At 36.7% G+C, this 24,609-nt stretch overlaps 1 protein-coding gene across 1 annotated transcript; it reads right to left on the bottom strand.

Moving 5' to 3' along the window:
* Positions 1-2,275: 2,275 nt before the first annotated feature.
* Positions 2,276-24,072, bottom strand: LOC134839335 (uncharacterized). The gene is made up of 9 exons (XM_063854847.1): positions 23,877-24,072; positions 23,384-23,488; positions 21,807-21,921; positions 17,886-18,052; positions 15,532-15,683; positions 15,056-15,269; positions 4,690-4,984; positions 4,033-4,218; positions 2,276-2,759 (listed from the first exon to the last, which is right to left on the bottom strand). The coding sequence occupies exons 1-9, from the start codon at positions 24,047-24,049 to the stop codon at positions 2,307-2,309; spliced, it is 1,860 nt and encodes a 619-aa protein (XP_063710917.1). The 5' UTR covers positions 24,050-24,072; the 3' UTR covers positions 2,276-2,306.
* Between the last annotated feature and the right edge of the window lie 537 nt (positions 24,073-24,609).

The raw sequence follows: 24,609 nt of genomic DNA, 5'->3' as shown, positions 1-24,609 counted from the left end.
TAAGATTAAAGATATTTCTTCTTTTTGTACCAGGAACTCAATGTAATTAATATATTTAATAAACTTATCTACAAGATCCAAAAAAAGCTCTTTTCAGAAACTAGAACCCTCGAGAGGCATATTAACATCACAATCCGAATACCGAGAAAAGTCTTACACGAGAAACAGACTGTTGCAGCTCGAGATCATTTAATTTTAGAAAATTTAAAAATCAGCAGCCAAAAACGGGTTGTCACGCACTTGTCAGGTAACAACACGCATAAAAACGCTTAAAAAACTAAGAAAATTTGTTGATTTCGAAAAAGAGCACTTGAAGCCCTCTGCAAAAGCTTAGTAGCCTCTTGCTTAAACAAGGATTGTTGAAATCGAATTCCTCGCAAGCTGCAATGCTTCGCATTTGCGCGTTTTATTTCAAAAAACAATTTGCTATTATGCAGATGAAAATTTTCCAAAGTCTCAACCCTGAAATTCCAATTCATAAATTTTTTCTAAAAAAAATATTTCAAAATCATTTAGTTTGAAAATAAATAAAAACGAAAACAGCAATAATCCAAACAATAGGCTAAGCTTCATACAACCTCACTCACGATCAATGAAAAATTGAATAGAAATAGTACAAACCTCTGAAAAAAAGTTTCTCGAAAGAAGTGCTTTAACGCTGCTTCACATGATTTTCTGTATAACTCAAGTTAAACAAGAAAAAATATAAAAACAAAATTTTAAAAAGGGCCATTTTTGAATGTAAATCAAAAACTCTACCAAAAAAGGGCTTAAATATTGTTAACGTTGGTATCATATCGAACAAATTTCAGAAATTAACCGTATAAACATCATCTAAATTTGGTCGATATCTTGTGAAGAAAACGATTACTTTCTTCTGTAAATTTCGAAACAAGTCAATCATTCTGTAATCTTTTCGAAAATTTGAACGAACTATGATAATAAATTGGCTTTTAAAAACAGGCAAAACTGAGGATATGGAGACAAATGGAAAAGAAAATTAATTTTCACAAAGAGCTAAATATGAAAAAAATATTTTGCGATTAATAGGGTATTATAATGACAAATACCTTTTTTCCAATTTGCACAGAGGCAAATCTGCAGTTTGCAAAGAAAAACGATTAAATATCAAGGAATAGCTCTGAATCGTTTTGAAGTAATCTAAAAAAGAGCTATAAATAAAACTTTTTATATGTATCGTTATCAAACCCCAGACATTGAGATTAAAGATCTCAGGTCCTGGCATCTGCAGCCTAGTCGCTTGACAATCTACAAACACTTGCCATAAAACAGATACACCAGATTTTATTAATTTGCCAGTGCTAAACATAAAACTTTGAATGTTCCAGAGTTGAAACCTTGATTTGGAAATTATGGCTCTAACTTCCTCGCATCTGCGCCATGATTGTTGTTAAATCTGTAAGCAGTAGCTCCTAATGCAGATACAAGCAGACACAACAGATTCTATCTAACTACCATTTCTATGCAGTAAAACTGCAACCAAATGAACAACTTTATTTGCGATTTGGGCGAGAAAATAATGGACTCGTAAAATAACACTGCGCTCGCCATCTGCTTGCATTAAAACAAAAAGATATCTTGAGGGTGAAACGTGATCAAATTAGTACTTTTCCGAGAACAATTAAGCGCTCCTTACGACTCAAGTATCATAGATAGGAGCAGAAAACGTGCATAATTTAAATCACTAAATTGGCAAAACGCCAGTTTTCAAACCTCCAAAATTTCGAAAGATGTTGGCAGATGAAGTATGTAATTGCGTTTAAGCTCAGGGCGTCGCTGTTTTCAAAGGAAATGAACAATAACTTCGATAAGAGTTGCATCAAATTGTGCAAATTGCATTAGAAAAATAAATTTTGCTAAAAAAAAAACAACTTGTTCGTCTAACTCACGTTTGGAATTAGCCAAGAAAGTAAGTATTTTCATGATTTCGTATTTAGTCGGAATTTCATGAAGCAAACTTTTTGCGTTAAAACAGTTTGATTTTGGGTAACTTTTTGTCTATATATATTTTTCTTAGGTTAATAGAATTTGGTTAAAACGCATCATGTTTATTATAATTTGGTAGCACTATCCAGACTTCTAAACGTTTATTGAACTTGTCAACGGTTTTTGCAAAGGAACAGACCTAAGATTACAAAAAAAAATTCTAGAAAATCTACGGAAGATACACTGATGGTCGATTACTCGGTTCTGTTGAATCTATTTGATAAATTTTTATGTAAAGAAAACAGAAACAAACTGTGTGGATGAACTAATGACAGTTTTCAGATAAATATCATAAACAGTTAATCTTCATCAAAACAAGTTTTCAGAACGCAACTTATAACTAAACAGTCTTGCATCGATAACTGAAAATAGGATCTCATTTCATTCCAAAACGTTTCATAACTTTTTTGCCTCAATGTTGCCAATTCTATTAGTTGAAGACCATCCAAACTTTTCAACTTTGTGCCATCTTGTACGCCTTTGTCAGCTAGCCATTCTTGAACCATTTCCGATGTCCATTTTTTCACAGGGACTGAGTAACAACTTTTCTGCTTGTCCATTTCGTGATCGCCATCCGATTCGTGTGCAGTGCTCTTCAACCAGGGGCAAAAGTTTTCTTCGGCATCTTGCGTTTTATTTTCATTTTGGACGCCTGAAGACACTTTTTGTTCATACTTGGCGATGTATTGCAACTCTTCACTCACAAGTTTGTCGAAGTTTTCAAGTCGCATTGTATTAAAAATACGAGTAGTCTGAAATAATGGGGTTTCCAGGACATAATATTTTAACCATTTCGTTAATTTCTAATGAAGGAAGTTTTTTCCAACTATTGTCACCAAAATGACTGCCGCAAAACTGATATCGTAATTTCGTAATATCAATTTCATTTTAACCCGTAATAGATATTATGTTAAACAAGTAGACAGGATTTATGATTTTTTTTAAAAAAGGATTCTAGAATGTTCTAGACTGAATGATTCTTAGACTTTCTGATCTAAATTTTTCTAAACGCTGCGCTCCACGGCGTCTTAATCATTAGACCTTATGCTGAAAACATGTGATTCAATTAATAGATACTAGCAAGAGTGTATCCAATGATCAATCAGCTCGCAAAAATTAAATGATCTTGTGATCGGGCTATTCAGTTTAAATCACATCATACAATGATTTGAAAAAATATAAATTTCATAGACCGAATTTATGAGCAAAAAAACAGAGTTTTTGTTGGCAAACTAATCAAGCTATGAAACTTTTTAAGTTCCAAAAAAGTTCCAACTAATCAATCTTTGAAACTTTTTAAGTTACATGACGAGAGTCAGTTTAAGCTTTTCAACTGGACCCATTCAACCGATAAAACTTAACAAATTTCAAACCGGTTCGCAAAGTTTTTTCAAGCAACCTGAAGTTGCAACGTTTATGCAACGTTTAATTAGGTCAAAAGATCAAAAGACTTCAAGAAGTTTTCCATAAAGCAAATCGGTCCGCAGAAAAACCAAGTGTTTTTGTAGCAAGATATGCAAGCTATGAAATTTCGAAATAAATCAAGTCATTTCAGATAAAAAAGTAGTCGAAAAAATTTTTTTCAGCAAGCTATGAAACTTTCTAAATGAATTTCTATCTTTCTAAATATTTCATTGAGAAATTGGATGCGAAAAGCTCAATTTATTCCATTGAAACCATTCAAATGACGAAAGCTTCAATTAAAGTTTTTTAGGCAATGAAACTTGAAACATTTAAGGTTATTCCTTGGAGCGAATTGGATAGTTAAAAGTTCAAGTTTTTCAAACGCAAACTATTCAAGTTTCTAAATAATTTAGATTATGAAATTTTTTTAACGTTAAGCTCAATGGGCGCTCTTAAACATTGCACCTTATGGCAGCTAAAACACGGCATTATTTTTTTGTCATTCGTTTAATAAATAAGATAATGTGTCAAATGAGAAGCCATAAGAGCCAGAGCTTTACGATTGCTACCATATTAAATCATAGATACCGCGACAACTTATGAAACATTATGCCCTGGAACCTGGAATGTGAACTCGACCCAGTCCTCTGGCAAATACTCTTCCTCTGTAGCGACCAGAAGGAAGCTTTTCCTTTCAGTCAGTGAAAAGTAGGACAGAAGATGAGTGTAGCAGTCCATGTCTTCAGTCTTGTAGACACAGTCATGGGGAAGTTGGTGCATAGACGTTCGCAGAAATACCAACAACACCTGAAGATGAAGACCTTACTTTAAAACCAAGTTGCGAGTTGATTGTTACGAGAAACAATTTGTCTAGAAGTGAGTATCTTCCTTCTTCCTTTTAAAAAACAGTTTTCAGGCAAAGAAAATCACTCAAAGCAGAAGTGAAAAAAGGGTCTGAAAAAACTTTTACATCTACCATTTTGATTATACGAGCTCTCCGCAAAACCCAAAAACAGTCCATTTCAAAAGTTTCAACCGATTCAAGTGACTTTTGAGGAAAATAACCTTTTACAGCTTTTCTGGATGGCTTAATATCTTAAAAAATACAACATATTTTACGAAGAATTTTTTTCAAACATACTGAAGCCAGCTTTTCCCGGAAAATAATATTGAATAAACCTGATACAATGCTGCGGTGATCAAAACGTAACCAGATTTTCTTCAGATTTTATTGCCTTTTTCCTTAAGAAAATAAAAATTCGCTTTGGAAACACTCACATCATACTGTGCGGACAAAATGTCCCTGTTGCCAACGGTCGATCCAAATTTCTCTCGCAGCTCCTTGAAGCTCATCAGAGAGAAGCCTTGCTCACTCAAAGCGTCCACAATCACTCTTTCGTTTTTGCCTATAGGCCCACAGGCAGTGTACATAATTCTCAGTTTCCCGCCAGTTTTATCTGATGTATTTTCAGCTGAATTCTTGTTTTTCAAACTGTCGATTTTCTCTCCGATTAGCTTGAGTTTGGAGTTGATTCCATCGCAGTCTCTGCCGTAGAGTGTGTAGAAAGTTGACCTGAGAAAGTTCAAACTGACCTTGTGTCCATAACCTGATAGTCTTCCCCTCAATTCTGATTGCCGAGTTTTTCCAAACGATCCCCCATGCGTTCTATTCGTTAGATATTATTTTTGGTTAACCAAAAGAAACCTCAAATTTTTCTTAAGGCGCCTTAAGCGCCAACATACGTAAAAATGTAGGGGGAAGGGAGCGCGCGCCGAAAAAATGCGATATCTTTGGTTAAGACTTCTAAAAAAACTTACCCACAGCGCACAAACTTTTGGCAAAATAAGGAAAATTAATCTGGTCGATCTAAAAAAGGTCGACAAATCTTCAAGATTGTTTTGAAAAACCACCCCTGTGAAAAAATTCTTATGCACGCCACTGGTTCTAAAACAACTGATGAGCTCAACGTTTGAAATCATTTGCACTAAAAGTCTTCGCACGGTGAACACGAGAAAAACATCACAACATTTGAACCTGATATGGATAAAAAAACTCTAAGAAGCATTTAATTGGTCACTTTATCTAAGCCTGCTATAGCTGACGGAGGTAGTTTCCGAGCAGAATTTTTTTGCTCGATATCCAATTTAATTTCAATTAGAATCTTGAAAAAAAAATTTGAAAAAAGTAGGTTGTTCTCGACTTATGTTTCGATTTTCTTGACCAATATTAGGTATTTTTCGACTGCTCGACCTATGTTTCGACTTTCTCGGCCAAAACTGGGTATGTTTCGACTTTCTCGACCTATGTTTTGACTTTCTCGACCTATGTTTCGACTTTCTCGACCTATGTTTCGACTTTCTCGGCCAAAATTGGATATGTTTCGACTTTCTCGACCTATGTTTCGACTTTCTCGACCTATGTTTCGACTTTCTCGGCCAAAATAGGGTATGTTTCGACTTTCTCGACCTATGTTTCGACTTTCTCGACATATGTTTTGAATTTCTCGGCCAAAATTGGGTATGTTTTGACTTTCTCGACCTAGGTTTCGACTTTTTCAAACTATGTTTCGACTTTCTCGGCCAAAATTGGGTATGTTTTGACTTTTTTGACCTATTTTTCGACTTTCTCGACCTATGTTTTGAATTTCTCGACCCATGTTTTGGCTTTTTCGACTTATGTTTCGACTTTTTCGGCCAAAATTGGGTATTTTTCGACTTTCTCGACCTCTGTTTCGACTTTCTCGACCTATCTTTCAACTTTCTCGGTCAAAATTGGGTACTTTTCGTCTTTCTCGACCTATGTTTCGATTTTCTCGGCCAAAATTGGGTATGTTTCGACTTTCTCGACCTATGTTTTGACTTTCTCGAACTATGTTTCGACTTTCTCGGAAAAAATTGGGTATGTTTCGACTTTCTTGACATATGTTTCGACTTTCTCGACCTATGTTTCGACTTTCTCTACCTATTTCGACTTTCTCGGCCAAAATAGGGTATGTTTCGACTTTCTCGACCTATGTTTCGGCTTTCTCGACCTATGTTTTGACTGTCTCGGTCAAAATTGGGTATGTTTCGACTTTCTCGACCTATGTTTCGACTTTTTCAACCTATTTTTCGACTTTCTCGACCTATGTTTTGACTTTCTCGACCCATGTTTTGACTTTCTCAACTTATCTTTCGACTTTCTCGGCCAAAAATGGGTATGTTTCGAATTTCTCGACCTATGTTTCGACTTTCTCGACCTATCTTTCGACTTTCTCGGTCAAAATTGGGTATGTTTCGACTTTCTCGACCTATGTTTCGACTTTCTCGACATATGTTTTGACTTTCTCGGCCAAAATTGGGTATGTTTTGACTTTCTTGACCTAGGTTTCGACTTTTTCAAACTACGTTTCGACTTTCTCGGCCAAAACTGGGTATGTTTTGACTTTTTTGACCTATTTTTCGACTTTCTCGACCTATGTTTTGAATTTCTCGACCCATGTTTTGACTTTTTCGACTTATGTTTCGACTTTCTCGGCCAAAATTGGGTATTTTTCGACTTTCTCGACCTCTGTTTCGACTTTCTCGACCTATCTTTCAACTTTCTCGGTCAAAATTGAGTATTTTTCGTCTTTCTCGGCCTATGTTTCGATTTTCTCGGCCAAAATTGGGTATGTTTCGACTTCCTCGACCTATGTTTTGACTTTCTCAACTTATGTTTCAACTTTCTCGGCCAAAAATGGGTATGTTTCGAATTTCTCGACCTATGTTTCGACTTTCTCGACCTATCTTTCGACTTTCTCGGTCAAAATTGGGGATGTTTCGACTTTCTCGACCTATGTTTCGACTTTCTCGACATATGTTTTGACTTTCTCGGCCAAAATTGGGTATGTTTTGACTTTCTCGACCTAGGTTTCGACTTTTTCAAACTATGTTTCGACTTTCTCGGCCAAAATTGGGTATGTTTTGAATTTTTTGACCTATTTTTCGACTTTCTCGACCTATGTTTTGAATTTCTCGACCCATGTTTTGAATTTTTCGACTTATGTTTCGACTTTCTCGGCCAAAATTGGGTATTTTTCTACTTTCTCGACCTCTGTTTCGACTTTCTCGACCTATCTTTCGACTTTCTCGGTCAAAATTGGGTATTTTTCGTCTTTCTCGACCTATGTTTCGAATTTCTCGGCCAAAATTGGGTATGTTTCGACTTTCTCGACCTATGTTTTGACTTTCTCGAACTATGTTTCGACTTTCTCGGAAAAAATTGGGTATGTTTCGACTTTATTGACATATGTTTCGACTTTCTCGACCTATGTTTCGACTTTCTCTACCTGTTTCGACTTTCTCGGCCAAAATTGGGTATGTTTCGACTTTCTCCACCTATGTTTCGGCTTTCTCGACCTATGTTTTGACTGTCTCGGTCAAAATTGGGTATGTTTCGACATTCTCGACCTATGTTTTGACTTTTTCGACCTATTTTTCGACTTTCTCGACCTATGTTTTGACTTTCTCGACCCATGTTTTGACTTTCTCAACTTATGTTTCGACTTTCTCGGCCAAAAATGGGTATGTTTCCAATTTCTCGACCTATGTTTCGACTTTCTCGACCTATCTTTCGACCTTCTTGGTCAAAATTGGGTATGTTTCGACTTTCTCGACCTATGTTTTGACATTTTCGACCTATTTTTTGACTTTCTCGACCTATGTTTTGACTTTCTCGACCCATGTTTTGACTTTCTCGACTTATGTTTTGACTTTCTGGGCCAAAATTGGGTATGTTTCGACTTTCTCGACCTATGTTTCGACTTTCTCGACCTATCTTTCGACTTTCTCCGCCAAAATTGGGTATGTTTCGACTTTCTCGACCTATGTTTCGACTTTCTCGACATATGTTTTGACTTTCTCGGCCAAAATTGGGTATGTTTTGATTTTCTCGACCTATGTTTCGAATTTTTCAAACTATGTTTCGACTTTCTCGGCCAAAATTGGGTATTTTTTGACTTTTTCGACCTATTTTTCGACTTTCTCGACCTATGTTTTGACTTTCTTGACCCATATTTTGACTTTCTCGACTTATGTTTCGACTTTCTCGGCCAAAAATGGGTATGTTTCGACTTTCTTGACCTATGTTTCGACTTTCTCGACCTATCTTTCGACTTTCTCGGTCAAAATTGGGTTTTTTTCGTCTTTCTCGACCTATGTTTTGACTTTCTCGAACTATGTTTTGACTTTATCGGAAAAAATTGGGTATGTTTCGACTTTCTTGATCTATGTTTCGACTTTCTCGACCTATGTTTTGACTTTCTCTACCTATGTTTCGACTTTCTCGGCCAAAATTGGGTATGTTTCGACTTTCTTGACATAATTTCTGACTTTATCGGCCAAAATTGGGTATGCTTCGACTTTCTCGACCTATGTTTTGACTTTTTCGACCTATTTTCGACTTTCTCGACCTATGTTTTGACTTTCTCGACCCATGTTTTGACTTTGTCGACTTATGTTTTGACTTTCTCGGCCAAAATTGGGCATGTTTCGACTTTCTCGACCTATGTTTCGACTTTCTCGACCTATCTTTCGACTTTCTCGGTCAAAATTGGGTATGTTTTGAATTTTTTGACCTATTTTTCGACTTTCTCGACCTATGTTTTGAATTTCTCGACCCATGTTTTGACTTTTTCGACTTATGTTTCGACTTTCTCGGCCAAAATTGGGTATTTTTCTACTTTCTCGACCTCTGTTTCGACTTTCTCGACCTATCTTTCGACTTTCTCGGTCAAAATTGGGTATTTTTCGTCTTTCTCCACCTATGTTTCGGCTTTCTCGACCTATGTTTTGACTGTCTCGGTCAAAATTGGGTATGTTTCGACATTCTCGACCTATGTTTTGACTTTTTCGACCTATTTTTCGACTTTCTCGACCTATGTTTCGACTTTCTCGACCTATGTTTTGACTTTCTCTACCTATGTTTCGACTTTCTCGGCCAAAATTGGGTATGTTTCGACTTTCTTGACATAATTTCTGACTTTATCGGCCAAAATTGGGTATGCTTCGACTTTCTCGACCTATGTTTTGACTTTTTCGACCTATTTTCGACTTTCTCGACCTATGTTTCGACTTTCTCGACCTATGTTTTGACTTTCTCTACCTATGTTTCGACTTTCTCGGCCAAAATTGGGTATGTTTCGACTTTCTTGACATAATTTCTGACTTTATCGGCCAAAATTGGGTATGCTTCGACTTTCTCGACCTATGTTTTGACTTTTTCGACCTATTTTCGACTTTCTCGACCTATGTTTTGACTTTCTCGACCCATGTTTTGACTTTGTCGACTTATGTTTTGACTTTCTCGGCCAAAATTGGGTATGTTTTGACTTTCTCGACCTAGGTTTCGACTTTTTCAAACTATGTTTCGACTTTCTCGGCCAAAATTGGGTATGTTTTGAATTTTTTGACCTATTTTTCGACTTTCTCGACCTATGTTTTGAATTTCTCGACCCATGTTTTGACTTTTTCGACTTATGTTTCGACTTTCTCGGCCAAAATTGGGTATTTTTCTACTTTCTCGACCTCTGTTTCGACTTTCTCGACCTATCTTTCGACTTTCTCGGTCAAAATTGGGTATTTTTCGTCTTTCTCGACCTATGTTTCGAATTTCTCGGCCAAAATTGGGTATGTTTCGACTTTCTCGACCTATGTTTTGACTTTCTCGAACTATGTTTCGACTTTCTCGGAAAAAATTGGGTATGTTTCGACTTTGTTGACATATGTTTCGACTTTCTCGACCTATGTTTCGACTTTCTCTACCTGTTTCGACTTTCTCGGCCAAAATTGGGTATGTTTCGACTTTCTCCACCTATGTTTCGGCTTTCTCGACCTATGTTTTGACTGTCTCGGTCAAAATTGGGTATGTTTCGACATTCTCGACCTATGTTTCGACTTTCTCGACCTATGTTTTGACTTTCTCGACCCATGTTTTGACTTTCTCAACTTATGTTTCGACTTTCTCGGCCAAAAATGGGTATGTTTCCAATTTCTCGACCTATGTTTCGACTTTCTCGACCTATCTTTCGACCTTCTCGGTCAAAATTGGGTATGTTTCGACTTTCTCGACCTATGTTTTGACATTTTCGACCTATTTTTTGACTTTCTCGACCTATGTTTTGACTTTCTCGACCCATGTTTTGACTTTCTCGACTTATGTTTCGACTTTCTGGGCCAAAATTGGGTATGTTTCGACTTTCTCGACCTATGTTTCGACTTTCTCGACCTATCTTTCGACTTTCTCCGCCAAAATTGGGTATGTTTCGACTTTCTCGACCTATGTTTTGACTTTCTCGACATATGTTTTGACTTTCTCGGCCAAAATTGGGTATGTTTTGATTTTCTCGACCTATGTTTCGAATTTTTCAAACTATGTTTCGACTTTCTCGGCCAAAATTGGGTATTTTTTGACTTTTTCGACCTATTTTTCGACTTTCTCGACCTATGTTTTGACTTTCTTGACCCATATTTTGACTTTCTCGACTTATGTTTCGACTTTCTCGGCCAAAAATGGGTATGTTTCGACTTTCTTGACCTATGTTTCGACTTTCTCGACCTATCTTTCGACTTTCTCGGTCAAAATTGGGTTTTTTTCGTCTTTCTCGACCTATGTTTCGACTTTCTCGGCCAAAATTGGGTATTTTTCGACTTTCTCGACCTATGTTTTGACTTTCTCGAACTATGTTTTGACTTTATCGGAAAAAATTGGGTATGTTTCGACTTTCTTGATCTATGTTTCGACTTTCTCGACCTATGTTTTGACTTTCTCTACCTATGTTTCGACTTTCTCGGCCAAAATTGGGTATGTTTCGACTTTCTTGACATAATTTCTGACTTTATCGGCAAAAATTGGGTATGCTTCGACTTTCTCGACCTATGTTTTGACTTTTTCGACCTATTTTCGACTTTCTCGACCTATGTTTTGACTTTCTCGACCCATGTTTTGACTTTGTCGACTTATGTTTTGACTTTCTCGGCCAAAATTGGGCATGTTTCGACTTTCTCGACCTATGTTTCGACTTTCTCGACCTATCTTTCGACTTTCTCGGTCAAAATTGGGTATGTTTTGAATTTTTTGACCTATTTTTCGACTTTCTCGACCTATGTTTTGAATTTCTCGACCCATGTTTTGACTTTTTCGACTTATGTTTCGACTTTCTCGGCCAAAATTGGGTATTTTTCTACTTTCTCGACCTCTGTTTCGACTTTCTCGACCTATCTTTCGACTTTCTCGGTCAAAATTGGGTATTTTTCGTCTTTCTCCACCTATGTTTCGGCTTTCTCGACCTATGTTTTGACTGTCTCGGTCAAAATTGGGTATGTTTCGACATTCTCGACCTATGTTTTGACTTTTTCGACCTATTTTTCGACTTTCTCGACCTATGTTTCGACTTTCTCGACCTATGTTTTGACTTTCTCTACCTATGTTTCGACTTTCTCGGCCAAAATTGGGTATGTTTCGACTTTCTTGACATAATTTCTGACTTTATCGGCCAAAATTGGGTATGCTTCGACTTTCTCGACCTATGTTTTGACTTTTTCGACCTATTTTCGACTTTCTCGACCTATGTTTCGACTTTCTCGACCTATGTTTTGACTTTCTCTACCTATGTTTCGACTTTCTCGGCCAAAATTGGGTATGTTTCGACTTTCTTGACATAATTTCTGACTTTATCGGCCAAAATTGGGTATGCTTCGACTTTCTCGACCTATGTTTTGACTTTTTCGACCTATTTTCGACTTTCTCGACCTATGTTTTGACTTTCTCGACCCATGTTTTGACTTTGTCGACTTATGTTTTGACTTTCTCGGCCAAAATTGGGTATGTTTTGACTTTCTCGACCTAGGTTTCGACTTTTTCAAACTATGTTTCGACTTTCTCGGCCAAAATTGGGTATGTTTTGAATTTTTTGACCTATTTTTCGACTTTCTCGACCTATGTTTTGAATTTCTCGACCCATGTTTTGACTTTTTCGACTTATGTTTCGACTTTCTCGGCCAAAATTGGGTATTTTTCTACTTTCTCGACCTCTGTTTCGACTTTCTCGACCTATCTTTCGACTTTCTCGGTCAAAATTGGGTATTTTTTGTCTTTCTCGACCTATGTTTCGAATTTCTCGGCCAAAATTGGGTATGTTTCGACTTTCTCGACCTATGTTTTGACTTTCTCGAACTATGTTTCGACTTTCTCGGAAAAAATTGGGTATGTTTCGACTTTGTTGACATATGTTTCGACTTTCTCGACCTATGTTTCGACTTTCTCTACCTGTTTCGACTTTCTCGGCCAAAATTGGGTATGTTTCGACTTTCTCCACCTATGTTTCGGCTTTCTCGACCTATGTTTTGACTGTCTCGGTCAAAATTGGGTATGTTTCGACATTCTCGACCTATGTTTCGACTTTCTCGACCTATGTTTTGACTTTCTCGACCCATGTTTTGACTTTCTCAACTTATGTTTCGACTTTCTCGGCCAAAAATGGGTATGTTTCCAATTTCTCGACCTATGTTTCGACTTTCTCGACCTATCTTTCGACCTTCTCGGTCAAAATTGGGTATGTTTCGACTTTCTCGACCTATGTTTTGACATTTTCGACCTATTTTTTGACTTTCTCGACCTATGTTTTGACTTTCTCGACCCATGTTTTGACTTTCTCGACTTATGTTTCGACTTTCTGGGCCAAAATTGGGTATGTTTCGACTTTCTCGACCTATGTTTCGACTTTCTCGACCTATCTTTCGACTTTCTCCGCCAAAATTGGGTATGTTTCGACTTTCTCGACCTATGTTTCGACTTTCTCGACATATGTTTTGACTTTCTCGGCCAAAATTGGGTATGTTTTGATTTTCTCGACCTATGTTTCGAATTTTTCAAACTATGTTTCGACTTTCTCGGGCAAAATTGGGTATTTTTTGACTTTTTCGACCTATTTTTCGACTTTCTCGACCTATGTTTTGACTTTCTTGACCCATATTTTGACTTTCTCGACTTATGTTTCGACTTTCTCGGCCAAAAATGGGTATGTTTCGACTTTCTTGACCTATGTTTCGACTTTCTCGACCTATCTTTCGACTTTCTCGGTCAAAATTGGGTTTTTTTCGTCTTTCTCGACCTATGTTTCGACTTTCTCGGCCAAAATTGGGTATTTTTCGACTTTCTCGACCTATGTTTTGACTTTCTCGAACTATGTTTTGACTTTATCGGAAAAAATTGGGTATGTTTCGACTTTCTTGATCTATGTTTCGACTTTCTCGACCTATGTTTTGACTTTCTCTACCTATGTTTCGACTTTCTCGGCCAAAATTGGGTATGTTTCGACTTTCTTGACATAATTTCTGACTTTATCGGCCAAAATTGGGTATGCTTCGACTTTCTCGACCTATGTTTTGACTTTTTCGACCTATTTTCGACTTTCTCGACCTATGTTTTGACTTTCTCGACCCATGTTTTGACTTTGTCGACTTATGTTTTGACTTTCTCGGCCAAAATTGGGCATGTTTCGACTTTCTCGACCTATGTTTCGACTTTCTCGACCTATCATTCGACTTTCTCGGTCAAATTTGGGTATTTTTCGTCTTTCTCGACCTATGTTTCGACTTTCTCGGCCAAAATTGGGTATGTTTCGACTTTCTCGACCTATGTTTCGACTTTCTCGAACTATGTTTCGACTTTCTCGGAAAAAATTGGGTATGTTTCGACTTTCTTGACCTATGTTTCGACTTTCTCGACCTATGTTCCGACTTTCTCTACCTATGTTTCAACTTTCTCGGCTAAAATTGGGTATGTTTCGACTTTCTTGACATATGTTCTGACTTTATCGGCCAAAATTGGGTATGTTTCGACTTTCTCGACCTATGTTTTGACTTTCTCGACCTATGTTTTGACTTTCTCGGTCAAAATTGGGTATGTTTCGACTTTCTCGACCTATGTTTTGACTTTCTCGACCTATGTTTCGACTTTCTCGGCCAAAATTGGGTATGTTTCGACTTTCTCGACCTATGTTTCGACTTTATCGGCCAAAATTGGATATTTTTCGACTTTCTCGACCTATGTTTTGACTTTCTCGAACTATGTTTCGACTTTCTCGGCCAAAATTGGGTATATTTTGACTTTCTCGACCTATGTTTTGACTTTCTCGACCTATGTTTCGACTTTCTCGACCTATGTTTCGACTTTCTCGACCTATGTTTCGACTTTCTCGACCTATGTGTCGACTTTCTCGGTAAAAATTGGGTATGTTTCGATTTTCTCGACCTATATTTCGACTTTCTCGACCTATGTTTTTACTTTCACGGCCAAAATTGGGTATGTTTCGACTTTCTCGACCTATGTTTCGACTTTCTCGAACTATGTTTCGACTTTCTCTGCCAAAATTGGGTATTTTTCGACTTTCTCGACCTATGTTTTGACTTTCTCAACCTATATTTCGACTTTCTCGGCCAAAATTGGGTATGTTTCGACTCTTTTGACCAAAATTGGCTATCTTTCGACTTTGTGCTTGACTTAAAATTGTTTCTCGACCGCGGAACTTCAGTCGCAAAACTGCACGTGCTCAATTTTGAAAGTCGAAACATAAGTGGAGCACCTCGACCTGGGAGTGTTATCTTTATTTATACTCCTTTGCACCTCTTAAACGTGTCTAAAACAGTCTCCACTTTGCAGCTCACTCCGGGATAAGTTAGAATTTGAGTAATGAGTGCGAGGGGGTAGATGACGTCATCGTAGTTGAACGGACTACGCAGCATCTTCTGGGCCAGAGAGAGTGCGCCAGCTGTGAAGATGAGGTCCCGGTTCGTCTCACACTGGCATAGGGCAGCCAGAGTCTTGAAGTAGTTGCGAGCTGACATCAGAAAGTGACTCAAAACATGATCTAGCATTTCAAATTGAGTAAAATCCTAAATTGAAGTGGACAAAAATTTGCAATAACTCCATAGTTTTCACCTAAGTTTGCTAAAAAATCATTCACCTAAAAATCATCGGTGGTTGAAGATAGCTTTCATAAAGAGAAACTGTACTCTCACGAGAATACTTCCTTAATACATGGGGCACTGATTTTTCTGATGCAATCTGCAAGACTGAATCTTGCTGTTTTGTTCACCAACCTGGGAGTCTGACGCCGGTGGGAGTGGTGGCCTCGCACTCGTGGGGGGAGGAGGGGGAGGGGTTGTTGAGACAGTTGTCCACGTGTTGCATGAGGAAGTGGATGGAGCGAGGGGGTGCCCGCAACTGCTCAATCTCAAACGGTTGCGCCACTCTGAAACAACAAAATTGAATTGAAAATTCACTCGCACCCACTTTAACAGTTTCCTAAAAGTCCAGTTTCCTAAAATCCACTTTCTTAAAAGCCAGTTTCCTCTAAGTCCAGTTTCCTAAAGGAGAAAAGGTAACAATTTCCAAATGTTCAGCAATTGATGGGAAAAAATTTAGTGATTAGATCAGAGAAAACTTCGTTCAGCAGATCTCAACAGATTCAAATTATATTACTTTGGATGCTATTAACAAACAATAAGAAAGAGAGCCTGTTGCTGTGCACTTAGCACAGAATGTTCCGACAATATTCATAGAAAACTTAGAGGCCACTCTGAAACTATTTGTGTGAAAACGTTGGGCGTAACCGCTTGTGCAGTGGAGCTTCCCCTATTCCATTCTTCACACTGGAAGCAATATCTCAGATTCGGGAGGAAGATTTTTGAGATAGTCAAAAAATCTAAAAAAACAGTCAAAATTCGACTTTTCAGAGGATCATTACTTTTTGTGTACAAAAATTTGGCCTAACCGCTTCAGCAAGGGAGCTTTTTCAAAACCAGTTCTACCTATTCAAACCAAAATCTCAGTTTTATGAGGGTGAATTCCGAAAAAATCAAAGATTTAGAAAAAAAACAGTTAAAAAAACGAAAGTTCGACTTTTCTGAGGGCCATAACTTTTTGTGTAAAAAATTTGGGTGTAGCCGCTTCAACACGGGAGCTTCCCACAGCCTGATCTATTCGTTGAATCCGAAAGCTCAGATTTGGAAACGTAGTTTTTGAGAAAATGTGAAAAAATCCGAAAATTTGGGTAAAAAAACCCCCCACACACTTTTTTGAAAGCTGTAGAAAGTGGGGTAAGGTGAAAAGAGACTACAAGAGCGTGCAAGCAAACAGGGGAGTGGCTGGATTTCGCATTGATACCATCTTTTTGAAAATCGATCGTGTTGCTTATGAGAAAATCGAAAACTTTTTAAAGCGTCTTAAAAAAGTAAATAAATAAAAAACCCAATCCCATTAACATTTTCATGATACCTGCTCGTATCAAATGGGAACTAAAACTCTTTTTTTTTTCAATTTTGAGTCGTTTTTGTGTGTGATGCGATAAAAAAATAATACAAGTAAAAGTAAAAGTTCTAGACGCAAAAAAACGGCCTTGAGTCGCAAAAAAAAGCTTCGCTCAGCAAAATAACACTGTCTGGAATGTGCGGAGATAATACAAATGGACTATCCTCGACAGGACTGTTCAGGCCTACTGGTAGCTCCTCTGCGATTCGCAGGAACTACAATTACAAACTCGTATAAATCTAGTGAAGTAAGCATGTTCAACTATTGTTTTCTACAAAAAAAAAACGAAAAACTAAAAAAGATGAAAAAAAAACATCCAAAAATCTAACGGTTTCCATTTTTTCACAATTTTTAAAAATTGGATTTTTTTGTCACGGAGACGCAAATTGAAGCTTCCTCAACTCGTTTTTCTTCAGTAAAATCTGAAAGGGCTTTAATACGATATATCACTCCTATTTCGATTGTTATTTGCGGTACCTGATCTTGTGAGAAGAAAAAAACTACAACACACCCAAATACAAAGTTTAACTCCATTTTAAATAGTCGGAACAAAAACCCTATGCTTTATTCAATGCACTTTTGATCTCCGTGATTATTAAATGATCGCTCTAAGTAGTGAACAAATTCTTCACCAGAAGTCTTTAGAAATTTGAGTATGGTTCCGGAACAACTATTACTACATTACCACTCGGTTACAATCCGTGACAGTTGACCGTATCTGTGACAACGGAAATTCTAGTTTCCAAAAAACAGGTTCCGACTAGAGTCGAGCTTCCGGGATTTGTCGTAACAAGCATTAGTGTTACCACTGCACCAAGTCACATAAAACTTTACCAGTAGCGACCGCTTCATCAGCTATGCATACATTCGATACGAGTGGTATATTGCGCGTAAATCAGTGTGCGTCGCTGAATCTCTGTTACGAATTGCCCTTGTAATTGCTACCTTGTATAATAAGCAAGGAGTGGAAAAAATTTTTTTTTAAAGTTTTTTTCCGCCCATACTTTAACAAAAAAGTGAGCAAAAACATATCGTTTGCCTAGTTTTAACTTTTTTTGAGGCACAAAGAAAAAATTTATTAAGTATTTTTCACGACCAAAGTTTTTTTCTTCCGTTCACTGACAATCAATCATGAATCACCCACCGTATGACGAGATCTAGAGCTGCCGCGTGTATCTCATGACTGAGTGTGTCTGTGTCCAAGAGGGAGTTGAGTACCGAGATGCCACAACCTTCTCTTACTGCATTGGTGGTCCTCTGCTCATAGTCCATGTGGCAGTTGATCACCACTGACAGTCCAATACGGATGAGCTAAGTCAGAGAAAAAAACTCTCGCTTAATTTCGAAAAACTTAAAAAGTCTGAATAGTTTCAACCAAGATTTAATCGGCTTCTATGCAAGAATCACAATTAACTTTTCCAAAAAAGACAAACACTATTAGATTTTTTTGAAGTTTTGCTCTTGTTTTTTTGTTGCTTTAAACACTAAATTTGTTAAAAACGTCTTTGTTTCAAACGCTTGATTTAAAGAACGCGATGAGAGCCTACAAAGAACGACAGAAAAGCAAAAATAGTCTGACACAGGGAAACATTTTCGGGCACCGCGGAAAAAAAGTGTCAAACATAAATATATTCATCAAAAAAGAATTGATAAACACAGCATGCCACTCAAACAAAATCAAGCAAAATTTTGAACAAATCTACCGTAAAAACAAAAAATGTCAGGAAAAAATGAAAATTTCAAGTTTTTTGGTTTAAAAAGCGTCGGAGAAGTTAATTTTAAGCTTATGAACATAAATTGTCGAGTTTGAGTGTATTTCAAAATAATTTTCATTTAATGTATTTCAATTTACTAAATCTATTAGAAAAAAAAACATCAGGTAAATAAGCCAGCATCCTTAAGACTGACACTCAATGAACAGGCCATAGTAAGAACAAAATGAATTCCGGGAAAGAAGTTAATTGCCCGGTCGCCATATCCTGGTATTACGAGGATAAAAAAGTTCAACACAGAGGTTTAGCTTCTCATCGCAAACACTAGCGAGAATACGACAAAAAGCAGCTCTATAGTGCAGCAAGAAAAAGTGGACATAAGCCTCAAATTAGTAAAAGTCCGCTACGTCTCGGATTAGATTTTCAACCTAGAGATTATGAGTGTCTTGCACTAACCACTCAGCCGCGAAAGCTTAATAAATCTCATAAACTAGCCACGAATAAAACAGGGAACAGATGAATTTTCCAATGCTACAGATTGTGATTGTAGCGAAAGTACCGCCAAATAAGTGAACACTTTTAAGGAACGCTTTTTTTTGCAAGTTAGGTTATTAAAAATATCCTCGTTCTAATACAGTTCTATCGCAACCTCGAGGTGTGTAAAATAAAAAAAAAGACCAGAGTTTGTTCAACTTTTGTTACAATTTTTCCTTTCACACACAAAGTGATATGCTTCTCATCTATTAACTCAATAATTAGCCATAGTAGTTTGCCTCAGCCTCATTTGGAATAAAATCGGAGCCGGATTAAAGTCCCGCTTACGCGTGATTTGAACGAACACAATATACCGCGCTTCAATTGCTCAAATTGTAAAAATTTCAAACTGCCTGGCTTTCAGAAAAAAAAATTAAAGAAAAACAGTTTTTTTGCTAATTTTAGCTAAGAGCATTGATATCTTCTATATGCTTTTGATAAACTGTTAACATCAAATCGGCTAGTTATAAAAAATATATATATCTGAAAAAAATCAAACCGAGCCCAAATACTGAAGTATATGCATTTTTTTTTCAAAAATTCAAAGCAATTGAACTTTCCTGTTTGAAGGTGATGCAATTTAGCATTGATTCACATGCATATACTACAACAAAAGCAAATACAGCAGCTGAAAACTAAAATAACCGGCTCAGATGAAGTAAAAAAGATTCGTAGAAGAAAATTCACTTGTTTGTTTGTGAAGTAAGCACAGAGGCTTGTATACATAACTGAATTTAGAGATAAAAGATAAATCAACCAATTTCTACTCTTTTTTCAGCAGTTTTCTTTTTAAATAATATTATTGTGGAGCATTAAAACTGCTGCAAACTTTGAATTGTAATTTGATTGCGCTTCGTACTAAATAACCTGCTAGACAGCTATTCATAAATTAGCTGCAAAGCTGATTTTGAAACAATTATACCTATTTTTGATTAAAAACTAAGATTTAACGGGTGGGTATTCACATGTTCCAAAATCATAAATCAGTCTCATTTGAACCAAAATAAAAAAAATCAATCGCGTTAGTACCAAAAAAATTCAATGGGCCAAAGACTACTAAGCCGACTATTTTAAGCTCTTGGTTTAAGGTCATCGGCGGGCGCGCTACGCCATATTGCGGCGATAACTGGCTCTACTTTTCGTATGAAGTCACAACCTCTGTTGGCAAGCTCGCAACACGTTGGCACGACTGCGGCGGTCACTATTCTACTGTTTAGTTTTCTTCTGTTTCAACGGTAAGAAATTAGTGTTATAATTTGTTGGCTCACACTTCGACCAATCAGAAATCGAATTGATATAATTTTGGTACAAACGGGACCGGTTTTTCAATTTGGTACAAATGGGACTTCACCGATTTAACGAATAACTGGTTTTCCCATCATTAGCACTTAAATATATAGAAGAAATGTTGAATCACGTTGAGCTCAGTAAATTCCAAGAATACTTGATGATCATGATTTTTTTAAAAAAAACTAGCCCTATGAAATGGGATCAAAAATAATTTTTATATTCCACTGAAAACTCTCAAAAACCGTTATCTCTGAAAACCCGTTACAATGAGCGTCATCAACTTATATGACTTTTCCCTCAACAAATTCCTCATAACTATGACTTTTCCTTTAAGAAAATCATTACACAGAGGCGAGAACACGACAAAAAGCAGCTTCATAAAATGCAATAAAAAATTAGAAATAAGCCATGAATTTCTAACAAAAATTCAGCAACCTCTGAGTTTCAAACCTACGATCTAGGTTAAAATCTCAGTGATTATGAAACTCAAACATCAACCACTCAGGCGAGGAAGCTTAATAGTTACTAAACGCTAGCCACAAAAGAAGCAGAGAACAGACGCCATGCACTTTCCAAGGCTACATAGAAATTTCCAAATAAGTTTAACACTTTTACTTGCGAGTTATGTTAGAAAAAAAGAAGGTTGGTAATAAAACACTAAGCTGATTGCAAGTTTGAAAATATACAAATGTTTTCACTACATTCATTGATATTTTAAAACTTTGATCATCTAAGCAGCAAACAAAATGCGAGCCGAACAACTCATTGTTCTTTGTATTTCAAAATGACTACATATTAAGTTTTCATAAATAAACTAAATTTCAATTCACTTAGCTCGGCAAATTAACAAATTGTTAACAAAAGAGCATTAAAAACATTGAAAAAACTTATGAAACAGATCAAAAAACACTTAAAACAGAATATTAATGTTGAATATTTGATTCAAGTTTCATGTTCCTGATTTCGAGTTGTGTTTATTGACAAGACAAGTTCGATTTGAGACAACCAGTTCAGTGAGTATTTTTATTCAGCTGGTCAACCTGAAAATGAGATCAAGTTTTGAAACTAATTTTAAATCTGGATATTTCGGGTCAATTCGACTTTTGTTTTTGCATAGAGTAACCTGATATCCACTGAGTTTGAAAAACTGATTACGAAAAACGACCTTTTTATTAAAATGAGAAGTCAAAAAAACAGTTCGAACAATTTGAAGAAGATTCTTTAATTATTACAAAGGCCTAAATCTGTTGACTATGCCCCTTAACCTCAAAAAAAAACCTTTAACTTCGATTTTTTTTTCATTTTCATTTTCTAATTTTATGACTTTCAATTACCTCAACAAACCAACTGATCCAACTGATTCTTAGAATGAATTGAAGTTGTGGGTTAAATTGTTTTTCGTCTGAATTATTAAGCGCAATTATAGAATGCTAACTAGCACACTTGTTAATCGCTACACCACGCCATAGAAGATTATGACAAGCATTTTCTATGGAATCCAATTACACATTAATTTTATTTAAACTCACCCTGGTAATGATAGCAATTGATTTTTCCTTCTGATCCTCGTTTACGTCGCTGATGTTCTCGGTGGTCTTTTTGGCCATAGTGTTTAACATATTAAAGTGGGAGTCCAACAGGTCTCTGTAGTTCAATAAACCATACACATAAATATTTTCACAACTCCTAACAACACTACTTTAGAGGGTGCGTTGACATTCTATTTATATTATTATTTTTATTATTGATGGAAAATGAATTTGGTAGAGTTTAAGAGATACCAGAAAATGGACAAATTAATGTTGGTAATTGCAATTCATCACTGAGAGTTTAGAAAATTTTTACACCAACAGTGAGTTGAATAACAAAGTTTTCGTCCCTTCAACGCCACGGATACGACTCACTGATCACCTTTTGGAACTATTTTTTGACATCCATTTTTGAGTTGCCGACCAACCCTAAAACTCACCAAGGTGATCGCCTTTGGCACCAAGATACATATACTGGAGGGGCAGCGCGCGCCGAAAAAAATAAGTCAATAGATTCCAAACAAAATTCCCAAAAATGCCCTTGAACATCCTTTTTGCTAGTTTGATTTAATTCACTGTGGTGTAAGAAACTTTGGCAAAATATTGTTTTTGTAGCTTAGAGAGGGAGAGGGAGAGAGAGAGAGAGAGAGAGAGAGAGAGAGATAGAGAGAGAGAGGAGAGAGAGAGAAAGAGAGGAGGGAGAGAGAGAGAGAGAGAAAGAGAGAGTGAGAGAGAGGGAGAGAGAGCTAGTAGTTTCATTAATCTCATTTATTTCATGAACTCAAAAAAATCATGAAAGAATTGCTTATGCGACGGCCAGTAAATGTAACCTTAACAGAATCTTGATTTTCCAGAAACGTATTTGACGAATTTTTTTCAAAAAAAAAGAATGGATCATGTCTTCAATTTTTTTATACAAACAAAGTAGACACGGTTTACGAACTTCCCTTTTTGCATTATTCAAGTAATCTACTTTACAGCAGTGAAATATGTCACCAAATGTAACTCTTGTTAAGTGTTGCGAAACCAATCCAAGTTTTTATAAGGAGTAGGGCAAAAAATTACTTCAGCATTTAAAACATCGGAAAAAAAATAATGAGTAAGTCTTTTACTAGCACAAAAAAAACGATGTCTCAATTTTTTTTTACTAAAAAATGATCTTTTGTCAGAAAAATACCAAAGTTTTTCTAAAAAATTAAACTTTAGTGTTGGTTGATAAAATGAAAAGAGTCTAATTCACAGATAACAAAGTTTTAATGGATCTTTTTTACAGATCATTTTACCCTCGAACTGGGTATTTATTTTTTACTGCTTTAAGATTTTTCGAGGTTGCTCATTGCAAGTTAGTAGGGTTATGAGCGTCCTTGGTGTTTGATTATGTACACGCACTATTTGAGAATTGCATTTCGAATCCCATAAACCAAATCAAACTCTGGTCGACAAATTCCCCCAGAGAAAATCTTAGATCCATACATCCCTGCCTAGGATTCTAATTGACCGTTGGAGAATTGGTATTGGTATAGATGGGCATACATATTGCATGGTCAATTTGTGTGTGTGTATGATAGATATGATGCCTGTTGTCGGGCTGGAGGAGGTCGAGAGTGAAGGAAGTCTCGTTGGTGCCATCCCATACCACTTCCACAACACTCTGCACACACTTCACACTCACATGCTCCTCACTGTAAGAGAACAGAAGGGAAATAAGAGAGGAAAAACTGGATATCGTGAACTAATCTACAACCTTGAAATTTTTTCCACATCTCTAAAAGGCTAACTTAAAGGCATATACGATTTTGTGCTTTGTAACGAAGGGAGGGGAATACCTAATGATCCGAAAAAAATATAGTAGACGGAAACTAGCGTTTTTGCAATTACTATTGATTGAGAGAAATAGTCAACTAAACAGAAAATGAGTAGCCGCAAAAATTACCCCTCGATAAAAACTTGTAAGATTTAGCATCAAACTTCAGCGCGATTAGACTTCAACTACAACCATAGCAAGCCGATAAGGAAAATCCCCGATAACATTCATTAAAAAAACTTCAATCGTACATCAGCTTGTTGTACCTGTAGTCATGCGCCTCAGAGTAGGTGTAGAATTGTCGACAGTAGTTCTTGAGGAACCCAGTCTGAACCAGGAGTTCCGTGTGGTCCTTCCTGAACCCCAGACACTTGCACGTCAGCATGATCCTGTTCAGTCTCTCGGCTGCCAGTGCCATTGTCTCCTCACAAGTGAACATTTCCAGACACCTCTCACGAGCGTCCTGAAGAAGCAAAACGAAAAGGTTCCAATGGCTACATGATTCAAGCTATTTTTTTTGTTGTTTTTCCTTTTCATCTGAAATTCGGTAGCAGTCAGATATCGTTTTGTCGAACTTGGACTTTCCTCCGCTCATTGGAACTCAACAATTCAACTCATCTCCAAAACTTCTCTCGTTCATGACTAATTAATGGCAATAATTTTGGCTGCTCACTCAAATTCTTTTGAAAAATCCTAATTTTGAAAAATCAGGCCTTGAATGTAAACTAAATTTGAGAGGCAGGGTATACGGTCTAAATATAATTGAATACTTTTCCAATTATGCAAAATAACTGATTTTAGTAGCAAACTGACAAAAATGGGTGAAACAAAAAAATTTCAGAAATTTGTCTGGAATGATGTTCAATTTGAAAACACAATAAATGGCTGGTTTAATAACTGTTCAGACACAAAAACTGATCGGCAACTAAGCCGGACAAATTATTTAGACTCCCGTTGAGCAAAACTGTTTTCAATTGAAAAACTTTTGAAAGTTCCGAA

This window comes from Symsagittifera roscoffensis, chromosome 2, assembly GCF_963678635.1.
Source record: "Symsagittifera roscoffensis chromosome 2, txSymRosc1.1, whole genome shotgun sequence".
In the NCBI taxonomy this organism is placed as follows: Eukaryota; Metazoa; Xenacoelomorpha; order Acoela; family Convolutidae; genus Symsagittifera; species Symsagittifera roscoffensis.
Note: the sequence above shows the minus strand (reverse complement) of the source record. Positions and strands in the feature narration are given on the sequence as shown.